Source organism: Hydractinia symbiolongicarpus, chromosome 14, assembly GCF_029227915.1.
Source record: "Hydractinia symbiolongicarpus strain clone_291-10 chromosome 14, HSymV2.1, whole genome shotgun sequence".
In the NCBI taxonomy this organism is placed as follows: Eukaryota; Metazoa; Cnidaria; class Hydrozoa; order Anthoathecata; family Hydractiniidae; genus Hydractinia; species Hydractinia symbiolongicarpus.
In genome coordinates, this window is record NC_079888.1 from 6,873,199 (window position 1) to 6,885,232 (window position 12,034).

General features: G+C 35.3%; 1 protein-coding gene across 4 annotated transcripts in view; it reads left to right on the forward strand.

The window, feature by feature from the left end:
- The window catches only part of LOC130624943 (uncharacterized), a 36,020-nt gene extending 24,461 nt beyond the window's left edge, over nucleotides 1-11,559 (forward strand). For 2 of the 4 annotated variants that reach the window (XM_057440003.1, XM_057440002.1), the window contains exons 27-43: nucleotides 1,994-2,054; nucleotides 2,188-2,220; nucleotides 2,383-2,655; nucleotides 2,813-2,837; nucleotides 2,978-3,090; nucleotides 3,342-3,410; nucleotides 3,661-3,771; nucleotides 4,114-4,221; nucleotides 4,666-4,794; nucleotides 5,681-5,809; nucleotides 6,189-6,249; nucleotides 6,383-6,470; nucleotides 6,608-6,677; nucleotides 6,899-7,014; nucleotides 7,946-8,030; nucleotides 8,252-8,358; nucleotides 10,373-11,559. In XM_057440003.1, the coding sequence (XP_057295986.1) occupies nucleotides 1,994-2,054; nucleotides 2,188-2,220; nucleotides 2,383-2,655; nucleotides 2,813-2,837; nucleotides 2,978-3,090; nucleotides 3,342-3,410; nucleotides 3,661-3,771; nucleotides 4,114-4,221; nucleotides 4,666-4,794; nucleotides 5,681-5,809; nucleotides 6,189-6,249; nucleotides 6,383-6,470; nucleotides 6,608-6,677; nucleotides 6,899-7,014; nucleotides 7,946-8,030; nucleotides 8,252-8,358; nucleotides 10,373-11,075 (2,281 nt within the window). In that variant the 3' untranslated portion in view covers nucleotides 11,076-11,559. Of the gene's footprint in view, nucleotides 1-1,993; nucleotides 2,055-2,187; nucleotides 2,221-2,382; nucleotides 2,656-2,812; nucleotides 2,838-2,977; nucleotides 3,091-3,341; nucleotides 3,411-3,660; nucleotides 3,772-4,113; nucleotides 4,222-4,665; nucleotides 4,795-5,680; nucleotides 5,810-6,188; nucleotides 6,250-6,382; nucleotides 6,471-6,607; nucleotides 6,678-6,898; nucleotides 7,015-7,945; nucleotides 8,031-8,251; nucleotides 8,359-9,446; nucleotides 9,629-10,372 lie in introns of all 4 variants that reach the window. The other 2 variants (XM_057440005.1, XM_057440004.1) reach the window with 2 other exon arrangements.
- The last annotated feature ends 475 nt before the right edge of the window (nucleotides 11,560-12,034 follow it).

Here is a 12,034-nt window from a genome sequence, read left to right on the forward strand (position 1 = left end):
GTTACGATAAAGTTTTTTTTTTAAAAAAAGGGTATTATGCCTATATGGATATGTGTCATTGTTTGCCTGTACTAATCCCTCAGTCCAGAGTATGTTTGAACTTTTAGCTGTGAAAAATAAAAAAGGTTGGCCAACTGTTTTTGCTATAACAGGGGAGCAATGAGTTGTAAACTGTGTTTTTATTTCAGCTAAGATTGTGAAAAGTTATATTTTTAAAAATATATTACACTGGAAGGATCATAATGTTGTGTGCCTATTTTTAAAAACACCATAATGTTTTACGCCTCACTCAATTTATGACATACTATACTACAGCACTTCACCTAAATGTGTGGCACAGTTTACACTTCATATTAATCGCTCTTTCAGGCGTTCAACACCAGGTAACACAGTTACTTGTGGCTTAACTCGGCATTTTGACTCCAGGTTCCCTGGCTGGTCATCATCTTTATCATCATCATCATTCTTGGCTTAACTTCCGTTTTCCATGCTAGCATGAGTTGGACGGGGTATACTAATGACCCTCTTCCAATCTGATCTAGACTGTGTTAGATCTAAACTCAACTTCCTCTGTATCAAGTCTGTCCTTATAACCTTTTGCCAAGTCTTTCTTGACCTGCCTCTGGGCTTTGCCCCAGGAACTATCAAGTCTCTACACTTTCTTACCCAACTATCCTCCTTCATTCTTTCCAAGTGCCAATTCAATCCTCTTATCTGGATAACATCTTTAATTATACGGATACTTAGCCTGCTTCTTAGCTCATCTGAACCCTTTCTGTCTGTCAGACTGGCATTACACATCCACCTAACCATTCTCATATCATTCCTTTCTAAACGGTCAAGATCTTCCTGCTTCATTGCCAATGTCTCACTACCGTACAACATAACACTTCTTACACAGGCCTCATACAACCTACCTTTTACCTCAATTGACAAGACTCAGTCAACAAAGGAAGTAACTTTTTCCAAGCAGAACCTATCCTGCAAGTAACACTTCTTCCAACACCCCCTTCACTGCCCAACATATCACCTAAGTAACAGAAGTTCTCAACTATCTCTAACGAGCCACTGTTGTACATCATTAAAGCTGGAAATACTTCATTCTCTAAAATCTCACCTTTGCGATGCTTGCATACAAACTGAATGTCAGCTCTTAACCTCCCACCAATACTACTGCACTTCTATGTACCCAATGCGTGCAAGTCTGACAAAAAATTGAGTTACTACCAACCCCTTTCCTGCAAACTCCACAAACCACTTTCCAACTACAAGGTCACACTTATCTGGAATGCTACTAATCATGACTTTAGACTTTGCTATGTTCACCCTAGTCTAAATATTAATACCACGGAATCGCATTTTGGATTTAGTCTCTATTGTTAATTCTAAACCGATGAACGATCTAACGTTATGGTCAAACTTAGATATCTTAAACTTGATAAAGATTTTAGTCATGTCACAGGTATAATAAAACATTTCCAAAATATCGCTACACCACAAGCAATGATATTTAATAAATGGATATGCTAAAACGACTTCGTTTTTTTCTGATGAATGTTAAGTGTAGTGCTGTATTGTTAAAGTATTAATTTTCACAAATCATGTTTTCGTTTGTAAGATGGGAAAGCTCGAGGAATTTACGAAGGTTTCTGCACTTAAAATAGCTTGTAGTTCATTAGCTTACAGATCATTAAGAACGAGAAAAAATGCAAAAATGATGCATTTTTGTGAAATTGGGTCTACTAACGTGAAGAATAACATGAAGACAGAGCCAAAATAGGTGGAGAATGAAATAATGGATGCATAAAAACGAATGAATAACATACAAGACGTATTATAATCTCAAAATTTTATATTAATGTCATGGGGAAGAAGACTTTACTAGAAACGTTTTATAATTTTAGATATTTGTTTTATAATGTTTCAGTGCAAATTGTGGACAGATGACATTTCTAACTACTTTTTATACGAAATTATATTCTCTTTTTTTTAGTATTCAAGTTTTGTCAGTGGCTTGTGGAGCATTACATACAATAGCATTGTGTCAAGAAGGAGTAAGCATGTTTTTATCAACCCTTTTTTATCAGACTACTGACTTAGCAGTTACCTTATCGAAGTTTTTTAAGAATTTCTCATTATACACAAGCCAAGATGGCGATATTCAGAATCGTTTTTATTTCGGTTTAGGTATTTGCATGGGGGTCAAATAAACATGGACAGGTTAGTTTAAGTATCTTTGTTGCCTGTGTCCAAGTCATGAGATATTTTTCCCCGTTATGAATGTATTCCCCGTTATGAATGTAGGAGCAGTGCTTGGTTGGTGAATTTCAACCTATGGTAAGAACGGTATTTAATCTCAATTCCTCCTTCATTAAATTTTAGCTTGGTGTTGGGGATACACGAAAACGAAGTCGACCTGTCTTATTATCTGATCTGAGCAGTAAACAAGTCAATTCTATTGTATGTGGGCAATACCACTCCTTAGCTGTAACAACAGATTACAAAGCCTTTTCATGGGGATGGGGTGTGCATGGCCAACTTGGTTTAAAATGCAATGAAAACCAAGTCACACCACAGTTTATTCATCTACTTAAAGGTCATCGAGTTATTCAAATAGCTGGCGGTTACGCCCATTCAGCAGTTTTAACTAGCAGAGTAAGTTTTGTTTACTTTCTTCCATGGTAACGCACTTTCTTCTTTCATAATAACACAAGATTGCAATGGCAACAAAACAAAACCAGATAATCCCAAAAAAATAATATAAATAATTAACAATTATTGACATTATTTTAAATTTTTTTTTTCTGTTCAGGGTCAAGTGTTTACATTTGGTGCTGGTATGTGTTTATTTCCTGTAACATGATGATATACAAATCTTGTCATAAATAATACGTTCTAGTATTGAGCTCTCTCTCTGTCTCAGCTAATAAATTATAGATTTCACCAACCAATAGTGTTACACATTTTTTTATTTAAGGTTTATATGGTCAACTTGGTATAGGTGTAAATACTAAAAGGACTACACCACAGCTAGTAGAGTCTTTGGCGCATGATTCTATTTATTTGATCGCATGTGGATCATTTGAAACTGTGAGTGGTCGAAACAGAGTTTTGATAATTTTCATCCGCCTTGTGGTTTTCGATATAAATTCTCTTATTCCATGTACTAACAATTACTGGTATTGTGCTTTAAGTGATTTGTATTTAACATTGGTACACTTTATGTGTTATATGCCCCATTTGTATGTATGACTGTTCAATTCTTAAACTGGAAAGGATTGAAATAAAAAGAAAGTCTCACAATATGAAGTTATCATGTAGCACAACATTACACTTTTCAGCTAGCTGTTTCTGAAGACCAAACAATTTTCTGTTGGGGAAGAAATTATCATCAATTCCATATTTGTGGTGTAAGCATTTTTGTAATCCTTTATTTTGCTGGACATGTCTTTGTCATTAAAGCTCATGCTGTGTAGATAAACGAATAAGGCGTTATGGTCTATAGAGTGATCCATGTGGGGAGGTATAGTATTTTATGCCGAAAAAACTCTCTACAATGGAGCATATTCGATTTTTTTTATACACACTAATCTTTATATGGTGCTTTCTTCCCATGTGGCGTTTTAACAATTCATGTCATTAAGGTGTTTTTCTTTCTAGAAAGCTGAAAGTGCAAGTTATGGACGTCAAATGGCGAGCAACACAACAGATATTAGTCATCGTTATCTTCCAGAAGATTTACCTTTCAAATTGCAACAACCTATTATCCAGGTCTCCATTGTTTCCATCACATATTACAATATTCAGTTTTAAGTGGATCTCAGTAATTCATAACAAGGTCCACTCAAATGTATCTGTTGTTGTCTTTTGATCTCAGACCCTTAAAATGACTTCTGATATAGTGTGACTATCAGTGTTTTTGACTTAAATTGACCATAGTCCCCTTGCCCCCCAGTCCCCTTGCCCCCAGTCCTCTTGGGACTGCTGTAAAGAGATGTAGTTTGCAATACATAGTGAGAAAAAATGAACCCACCTAATCTTGCAATCTTTGTAAGGCGCAAAACTGACCGACTTTTTTACTTTCTTAAAGGATGAGTCATTTTCTATTTTTAGTTGATTTGTGGTAATTGGCATTACATGGCATTGACGTCAATGAATTATGTGTACACGTGGGGATGCAATGACTGTGGACAATTAGGACACTACAATAAAATTGAACAGGTATTTTTTTGGTGTACTCCATGCTGCTATGGGAACAGTTGCCAAGTTCATGCAAATTTTCTTGTTGTTGAATTTACTTATTTTAACCCACAAAGGACGATTGAAAACATCCCTTTTTCAGATTGATACATAGGACGGGACCTAGATGATTCGCATTTGGTACCTTTTGGCAGCCCAATTCATTCTCTTCCCAAAACCTGCGGAGGACTTTTCATGGCAACCTACTCCTAAAGTGTACGGGTGTTCAACGCTATTTTTGCCTGTTTCTGCATGCATATTTGCTGGACCTGTTTTTTTAGGGTTAATAAAATATCGAAGAAAACTTTTTTTAATATACTATATGACACTAGAAACATCTTAGTTGAATATTTGTCTATTAAATGACGTACTCGTTGGATCGCTTTATTGTGCTTATATTTTTGATATGGTTGCTCCTTCATTTAGCCCGCCCCTCGTCTTGTGAAAGCATTATCTCGTCGATCTGTTGTTGGTGTTGCAGCTGGTAGTGAATTTTCGCTGTGTGTAGATAGCGAAGATCAAGTGTTAGCATGGGGAAGATCAGATGGTGGCTTGGTAAGTTTTTTGTTCCAAATACCTTTTCACTTGAAATAAGCTATCCGCTTGTATCGCTAACATATTGCGTGTGTTGCTAACATATTGCATGTGTTGCTAACATATTACATGTGTCGCTATCATATTGCGTGTGTCGCTAACATATTTCGTGTGTCGCTAACATATTGCGTGTGTCGCTAACATATTGCGTGTGTCGCTAACATATTGCATATATTGCTAACACAGTGTGTGTATCGCTAACATATTGCGTGTGTCGCTAACATTTTGCGTGTGTCACTAACATATTGCGTGTGTCGCTAACATATTGCGTGTGTCGCTAACATATTGCGTGTGTCGCTAACATATTGCGTGCGTCGTTAACATATTGCGTGCGTCGCTAATATATTGCATATATCGCTAACATAGTGTGTGTATCACTAACATACTTGTGTCGCTAACATATTGTAGTGTGTTCGTTTGTGACTTGCAGTCCAGTTGAGTGTTGATTGTATTCCACTCACTAAGCAGTATGTTAGCGATGCACCAAGCAGCTTTACTTTTATTTCATCAAACGGATATACTCGCCCGTTAAGATCGGAGGATCGATCAGGTCAGTAAAAAATGCTTACACGGATGTCCCATAATATATTTTTGACATGTTATACTGAAGTGAAAATTTCATTTCGTTGCATTTGTATTTGAGATAAACAATAAGGATGGGAATAATATTTTCAGATATTTCTTTGTCGTTAATGAAACTGTATATTCGGTATTCGTGTTGTTTGAGAAAATCTTGTCTTATTAAAAAATTTTGACAGAAGGTTACAAGGGACTAATTTTTTTTAAAAAAGAAGTACTTTATATGATAAGCCTCTGCTAACTGATTATTAAAAATTTCCTTTTTAAGATTGGAATTGAGAACGATGCTGCACCCACCACCTCGGTAGCAAGACGATCTGTCTTCTCCGTGTTGGCACCAACACCAGTTCCGGGTCTGCCTATACATTTTGATCAAGTCAGTGTTGACTCTACCCAGGTGCGAGAATGAAATCTTTATTACTTTCAGTTTGTTTCCCTACTAATCTTTAATGCCCAGCAGTGCAGGAAGAAGCAAATTTAGGTGGAGCTTGACCCAGGGTAACCTCTCGGTCCTGTATGGGAAGATTATAGAGTGCATTTAAGGATACTGCTTAAGCTACTGAAACTTTACAGTGATAACAATCGCTCGACTAAATACCTATCCAGTCGAACTCTCCCCTCTCATGATAATCACTTATTAAAAGAATTCATATTGTCACATTCGCTGGTGTAGCTAGAGTCAGTTATGAGTTACGCATTGGGAGCGGATCTTCATTAACCTTTACATAACTATGCCATCGAACTGTTATTAATGTTTTTCGGATTTCATATTTTAGAGCTTAAAACGTGAATTCATGTTCGACCAAAATTATGACTTGCCAGATTTATCCACTGTGGGTGAGTAATATGACTTCTCCGTTGGTGTTTTACCAGACTGTGACTTGTCTTTGTTTGCATCTTAAGATAACAAATTTTTACCTGGCATATTTTAGCCCGCTGCTATTTCACCAAGTGTTTGTTATTTTTACAGGTCACGACCAAGCTCCGTACAGTTGTGAAGCTGTGTTGGTATCCTTAAGCAAATTGAAGGGATTGTATGATCTTGACTGCATGGGACAGTAAGTTTACTATAGGTTACAGTTGTTTAAGAGGTTTGTTATGTTGTAGGTAGAGAAAGAATTTCGCTTATGGTTACTTCTTGGTGAACAATACTCGCACGTAATATTTCTTCTGATTTTTATGCTTCTTCATTTAGGTATGCACTTCGTACGAAGCAATGGTTTGTTTTGTCGTTTTGTTATGAACTAGACGAGAAATGGGACAAGGTAATTCAAATTCAAATGTTACATTTTTCGTTTATACTCTAACGAACCAAACGAACACATCCGATACGCAATTGGTTAGGATCTAAGTTACTACGCACTACGTGTTTTATGAAAAATTTGGAAATGTTTGGAGTCAAAAACAAATTTTAGATAAAAGTGTGATTATGAAATAATTTTACTTCAATATTGTACTGAAGGAATTCAATTGGTCTATATTTTAGGCTTTCGGGTATCGAGCACAATCTATACAGAACTATTACAGAAGCAATTCACATGACGTCATAGACCAGTATTCATATTTTGAGAAGATGTTTTTGGTTGTGGCTGATTTTCTAAAGTACGCTCTTTAGTTTCATTGTTTTCTTTTTTCTTTTTTTCCCCTGTTAATGTCGGTCCCATAAGTTCTTTCTCTGCGATGGAACGCGAATTTAACTGGTTTTCGTCCTTTTCTACTAGAAAAATGCAGATCTTTTAACATTCATAACCTGATTAAAAGGATTAAACTAGCAACACCTACAGCCTTGTTTTAAAAATTAAAAATTCCATATATGGATCCTAGGAATTTTGTAATGGTTATCTTTGGCTGACAATTGCGTTTGACTTAAACAGCTATCTACACATACCGTAATGCTTCGAATAAACGCTCCCTTCTAATAAACGCTCCCCTCGAATAGACGCCCCTCCTTTTCAGTCATTTTTTCAAATAAACGCCCCCTCGAATAAACGCCCCCTCGAATAGACGCCCCTCCCTCATAAGATAGTAAAAGTATACATACTTACTTTTTTCCTAAATCTTAGGTTTAAGGTTGGAAATTTTCTAGAACGTGATTTTTTGTGAAGATATATATCATATGTATCCTTAAAAACTGCAAAAGAGACGAAGTGTAAAAAATTTAATAAACGCACCCCCCCCCCCCCCCCCTCTTTTAAACGCCTCCCAAAATGTCAAACAATTTAATAAATGCCCCGGACGCTTATTTGAAGCATTACGGTACTCAATTCTGCATGATTTCGTATCGAAGTAATGCTTATATAAAGCGTAAGACATTTTGTTCCAGGACAGATAATCAACATTCTAGCGGATATAAACTAACCTCAACCACTGACCACAATGTGACTGATTTGTTTGATGACGTCACTGTGGTCGCATTACGTAATTACATCCTGGGTCATAGAAAATTTTTTCAGATGAAGCTCCTTTGTGTTGTCCATTTCCATATACTTTTTACATGTTTTAATTCTATTTATGTGGAAATATACAGACTTAGTTTTTTTAGCAAATTTGAAGATCGTTTAAGTGAAGATTTGGAAGAAGATTGCAGCCTTGTTGCCATGGTGACTTGTTTAAATGCAGTGCGTATGATATTTGTACTTAGATTTACTGGTTAAGCGAGTTTTTTTGACAGAAAAAATTTTTACCAAAAGATAAATCAGTTAGAGTTAATCGGTACCGTTTAACCGGCTGACGAGATGAACCATTAAATTTTTGTACGATGTGAACATAGCCTTAAAATATAATAAAATATTTGGGGAGTGTCTATTTCTTTGTTTAGCTTTTGTGTTTAACTATTTAGATACTTCAGTACTGGAGGAAAGAAGATTTCAATTTCCGTCGTTTAGAAGATTTGCTTCGAAAGCATTTGGAATCATTATGCCCTCTTTACACTATAGTGTTTTTTGGGTATGTGTGTTTTATTTTCGTTATATTTAAAGGGGTTGATGTTGCGTGGTTTCTGTTTCAAATCACTGTCGTAATTCATTGCCAGGCGCTTAAAAATTTACATGGTTTCGACTTGTGCTTATTTGAAGAGGGAGTGAGGAAGTAGCTTGTTTATATGACAGCAAACAAAACAAAATATTTTGATGTTTGGGATTTTTAAAACAATGCACCCTAACATATATTCTTGATAAAGTTTCTTATTTTTTTGTTTTGTTTATTTTTGACGAAAGTGTACCTTTTTCGCTAATTCAAGAGAGGAAGGACCACTTAAATGATCCATGTGTCAAAATATAGTTTCTTTTCGTCACAAGGGGCTATCCCCCTAAATAAAGAAAAATTTACAAAAACGTTTTTTTTAAACAAATTTTCAGTATAAACAGAAAGTATATCAAAAAAACTTTCTAAAAAAATTAATAATGGCGGGTAGGTGTTGCCATAGCAACTGGTAACTAAGCAAGAATGTGATTTATGTCCTTTCCCCTGGCCAAAATAAATCAGGACTCGTTCATCATAACCAATTCAAATTGCACACATAAGTAGTTCAAATATGATTCTATGCAATGAATGAACAATTTTTTTTTAAATAGCTTTATTTCAAAATGGCGGCTCTTCAAACTTTCGGTTTTAAAATACGCAAAAATTAACTATAAATGTACATAGAGAGTCATTAAATGTATTATTTCTAAAAGTGCTCATTCATTGTATGCCTTTTATAGTGAAGAACAATTTGTGAAAATTTCAAGCAAATCTGTTAAGCGGTTCAAGAAATATTTAGGGCGGCGAGGAAAAAAACAAAATGGAGAAAAACTGATTTAAAAGTTAACATCAGCAAAAAATGAAGCAAACATGTAAATTTTATATAATTAGTACATATATCTGTACATAAGGGAAAATTAAAAAACTGTTTAAAAAGCACCAGATTTATAAGTATTTCCCTCAGATGTTTTATTTTTGTCAGATCTCTGCTTTGCTTTTCCTCTGCGTAATTGCCTGCGGTTTTTTGTTGGTTCGTACTTTGATATATTTATTCGCTTTATTCGCATATTAAGTTTATGGCAACCGCAAAAAGATTATCTACCAGGAACTAATTGCATTTGTTCATATACCATAACACTTGCTTTCCGACCAATATTAAAATTTGCAACCGCATCAAATACACCAAGTTCTAACTGGGTTAGTCCAACGTACCGTGTTTTTGGCAAGCGTTCCCAAATCAGAACAACTTGGACAAGTGAGAACTTTGAACAAAGATAACATTATCTCCATGTGCACAAATCTGTAACCAGTAATCATATCTTTCTTCGTAGTAGTATTAGCATCCAAATCAACAACCTTTTTCTGGGAGACAGTCGTATTCAACGTGTCGTTATTTACGTTTTGTTCGCTATTCACAACATCCACATTTACATCCATATTTACATTATCATTATCTGTATTTACATTATTTACACTGGCTGGTTGTTCTCTAACAGTTTTTCCATGAAATCCTTTTCTTTTTTTGAAGGTTTTAGTTCTAAATTTCTTTCTAAAAGTTTTTCCCATGGCTGCATAAACTGTAGAAAAGGAAAACTGATAGCCTCGTGTTTGTAGGCTCGTTTAATTATGATTTTAGCCTCTGCTATCGAGTTTTTTACGGACATTTAGATCCTTGGGCAACCTCGTACCCAAATCTAACGTTTTTTGCCAAAAGAACCAGAGGGATAGGGAAAATATTGGGAGATTTATAGGCAAAAGTCCGTTGCTTAGGGGACATGTTATCGCAAGGGTTGTACAAAATCTTAATTTTTAGGTTTTTTACTAATTTTTATGTCTTTCTAAGAGCAGAAAACGATTGAGGAGGGATAAAAGTTACCTTAAAATGTTTTTTCAAATTTTTGTAAATTTAAAAAAATTTGGGGGGATAGCCCCTTAATTGATGCATGTGTCAAAATATAGTTTTCTTTTCGTCACTTTCAGTTTCTCTTCTTTATTGTAGGCACCTTGGTACTCCCAACAATGTATCGTCTCCGACATTACGATTTGCGTTGTATCACGTGACAAAACAAAACGCATTATTCGAAAAGTTTTCTGATACGTTTTTTATTGACATGCTTTCACAAGTAACTACACAGATGGATTCCGGTAGTAACTGGTATAATTTCCTATCAAGTTCGGAAGATCAAGATGTGATTGGTTATACTGATATGTGTTTGTACGCACCGGTTGAGGAAACTACACTGAGTAGAGATGAAATGTTGAGAGAAATAATTGAACACAAACGAAAGATCTTGAGCATCAAACCGTACATTAGTTTATCGAACGCTGTTGCTGCAACTCTAGCAGCTGCTTCGATAGCTCATCAAGTTCAGTCTGATATGGACGCGCATGAGAACAAGTCGTACAAACAACTTAGTATAGATGAGCCTGATTCAACAGTGTTCACTTGTAATCATAATTTACCTCGATATTACATGTTAGAAACAGTGATTCCAGAGTTTCAATCGCGGATGAACGAGTTACCCGAATCTTTAGTTAATACTGCGGAAGCTATGGCGAAATTTTACAAAGCAGCGGATATACGAATACCCATGGCATGTCCGTATTGTGTCTATAATAACTTAAGAAATGAACAATTACACGTGTTAAGGGAGACTGGTGCCGACATAATAAATGACCGCTCTACTGTCTGGGAAATATAAAATTCATCATGTATATATAATTTATCATTTATCATCTCATCTACTGAACAAACTGTTTTTCTGTAATAAATGTGACTCAATCTTAATAAATGTGATTCAAGTAAAAAAATTCGCATTACAAGTGAGCCACAAAAGAAAATATTTCACCCTTTAATTCGTTTCCGACTTTTCTTAGAGTATATATTGACCAGAGGTTATTTCATTTTGTAAAATATTAATTGATCTCCATAGTGTTCATAAAATGTATAGTCGACATGAGTTACCAATCTTGGAGATTTTTATTAGGTACAAAGTTGTATAGTGACATCAATCAAGTCCACTACTTCAAAGAAAAACACTTTTGCAATATTTGGCATAAAACGCGAAAGTTCGCACTGTGAAAAAAAAAATGAAATGACTTAATAGCGAAAGTTTTTTTCTCCCAAAATCTATTGATCGCTAGTCTCAAGATTATAATTAGTTGTTATATTTAGGCATATTTGATATATTTTGTAAAAACTTTTTGATAGAAAACAATTATTAATATAACCTTTTTATGTTTTTACCGGTTGGATGTTTCCAGCTCTCATTTCACTACGATTAGAAATGTCGGTGGTCAAGTTGCTTGTGACTCGATTCTCGTTAAGTCCGATTTCATTGACATTTTAACGGGATTTCTTAGAAATTTAAAGAGGACGGCCTCCGTCGTCACCATCTTTTTATGCCGCTTTGTCCCCAGACCTCCTGTTCCCACATCGCGTCGGCGCAGGCGCTGGGATCAGGTTTCATTTGATAGTTCATTCGCTTGTTTGATCCGATGGTCGCACAACCTCGTTTCCAGTTTTCTGAACAAACCGTTAGACTGATCAGCTAAACAAATATATAAGAAAAAAACTGAACATAATGTTTGTGTCTATCTTTCTAAGAATCAAACATCAAATATTTAAGATCTTCGTTTAACATGATAACCGATAAATCTC